The 1,327-nt window shown below is 40.1% G+C and overlaps 1 protein-coding gene across 1 annotated transcript in view; it reads right to left on the bottom strand.

The window, feature by feature from the left end:
- Positions 1–1,327, bottom strand: part of LOC102675684 (hormone receptor 4-like) — a 25,248-nt gene that overhangs the window by 16,919 nt on the left and 7,002 nt on the right. Inside the window, exon 2 of the mRNA XM_031508728.1 lies at positions 846–950. Within this exon, the coding sequence (XP_031364588.1) occupies positions 846–950 (105 nt within the window). The remainder of the gene's footprint in view (positions 1–845; positions 951–1,327) is intronic.

The following is a 1,327-nucleotide window of genomic DNA, read 5'->3' as shown; positions in this document are numbered from 1 at the left end:
GAGAGAGAGAGAGAGAGAGAGAGAGACTCTCTTGACCACAAAAGTAAGCGAACACCTCGATTCATCCAGCCTTACCTCTTGATCGCGCGCAATAGTTGTGAAACCGAGGAATGAATAATTCCTGTGGTATGCATAGCTGTATCGGCCAAACGTATTCATTTCTTTTTGACGTCAAGTAAATAAAGTCGCCCGAAATCTTGGTATTACGCACTTGGAATAGAACGCACTTTCCTATTGTTATTATTAGAGGAGACTCGGCCCCACGATTCTTCTGATTCTCAACTTCGAAAGCCTGTCGAAAGCGAGAGGACGAAAAAAGAGAAGAAAAAGAGAAAAGGAAGAAATTGGAATCGAGAAAATCGGCTTTCTCTATCCTATTCGAATTGTCGTCGAAAGAATAACAGGTAATATATTATTAATTCGTCGTTTCGATTTCGAAGCGATGCGTACTACGATCAAGGTGAAACGATTCCCCCCTCCCCTCCCATGATAACGATTTCCTGACACTGGATGAGCGATCGTTATCCATTCGTTATCGTTCCCGATTCGTCGACGAAACATATTCTGCTACGTTGTAATTAAAATGAGATTAGGCCTCTCGAAGTCTTTCGTGCGTTTTCATCGTTGAGGGGGAGGAAAAAAAAAAAAAAGAAAAGAGGAAAATAAACGAGGGGGACGTGTCGGTAAAATAGATCACGGTCGATAAATACGTAGGAACATTTTCACGATTCCTGTTCGAGGTAAAAAAAAAAAAAAAAAAGAAAAAAGAAAAGAAAAGGTTTTTGCTTTCGTTCGAATTGGACGTCGAATCGAACGAGGAGAAAAGGGGAAAATAGAATTCTTACCGTCGCTACTACATCGGGAGTCGACCTTCCTCCTTTTCAACTTGAGGTCTTGAAACAAGCTCATGTTGTCTAGCTCACACGGGCTGCTCGTAAGGGTCATAATTCCTGGGAACAGAAAGAAAATGAACGAAGGTGAGAGAAAAAATTAGAGAGAATTCGAATTTATCGATCGATCGATAAACCGTTGCTCGACGTCTCTCTCTTATTTCAGAAAGGGGTGGTAATAATATTTGAAAGAGAAAGAGAGTTTTATAAAACGGGCTTAATAATCGAAGAATCAACGTTGCAAAGGATCGTGATCGAATCGAACTCGCGATGTCTATCGCGAGAAACATCTTCATTAATNAAACGATTATCGATCGATGCATTTACATTTTTTTTCAGCGTCATCCTATCTATTCTATCCTCTTTCGATAATCTCTAATACATTACTCTTACTCGATTATATTGGCACCGAGAACGAATTGGCATTGAAAAGAACG

This window comes from Apis dorsata, unplaced genomic scaffold, assembly GCF_000469605.1.
Source record: "Apis dorsata unplaced genomic scaffold, Apis dorsata 1.3 scaffold_98, whole genome shotgun sequence".
In the NCBI taxonomy this organism is placed as follows: Eukaryota; Metazoa; Arthropoda; class Insecta; order Hymenoptera; family Apidae; genus Apis; species Apis dorsata.
Note: the sequence above shows the minus strand (reverse complement) of the source record. Positions and strands in the feature narration are given on the sequence as shown.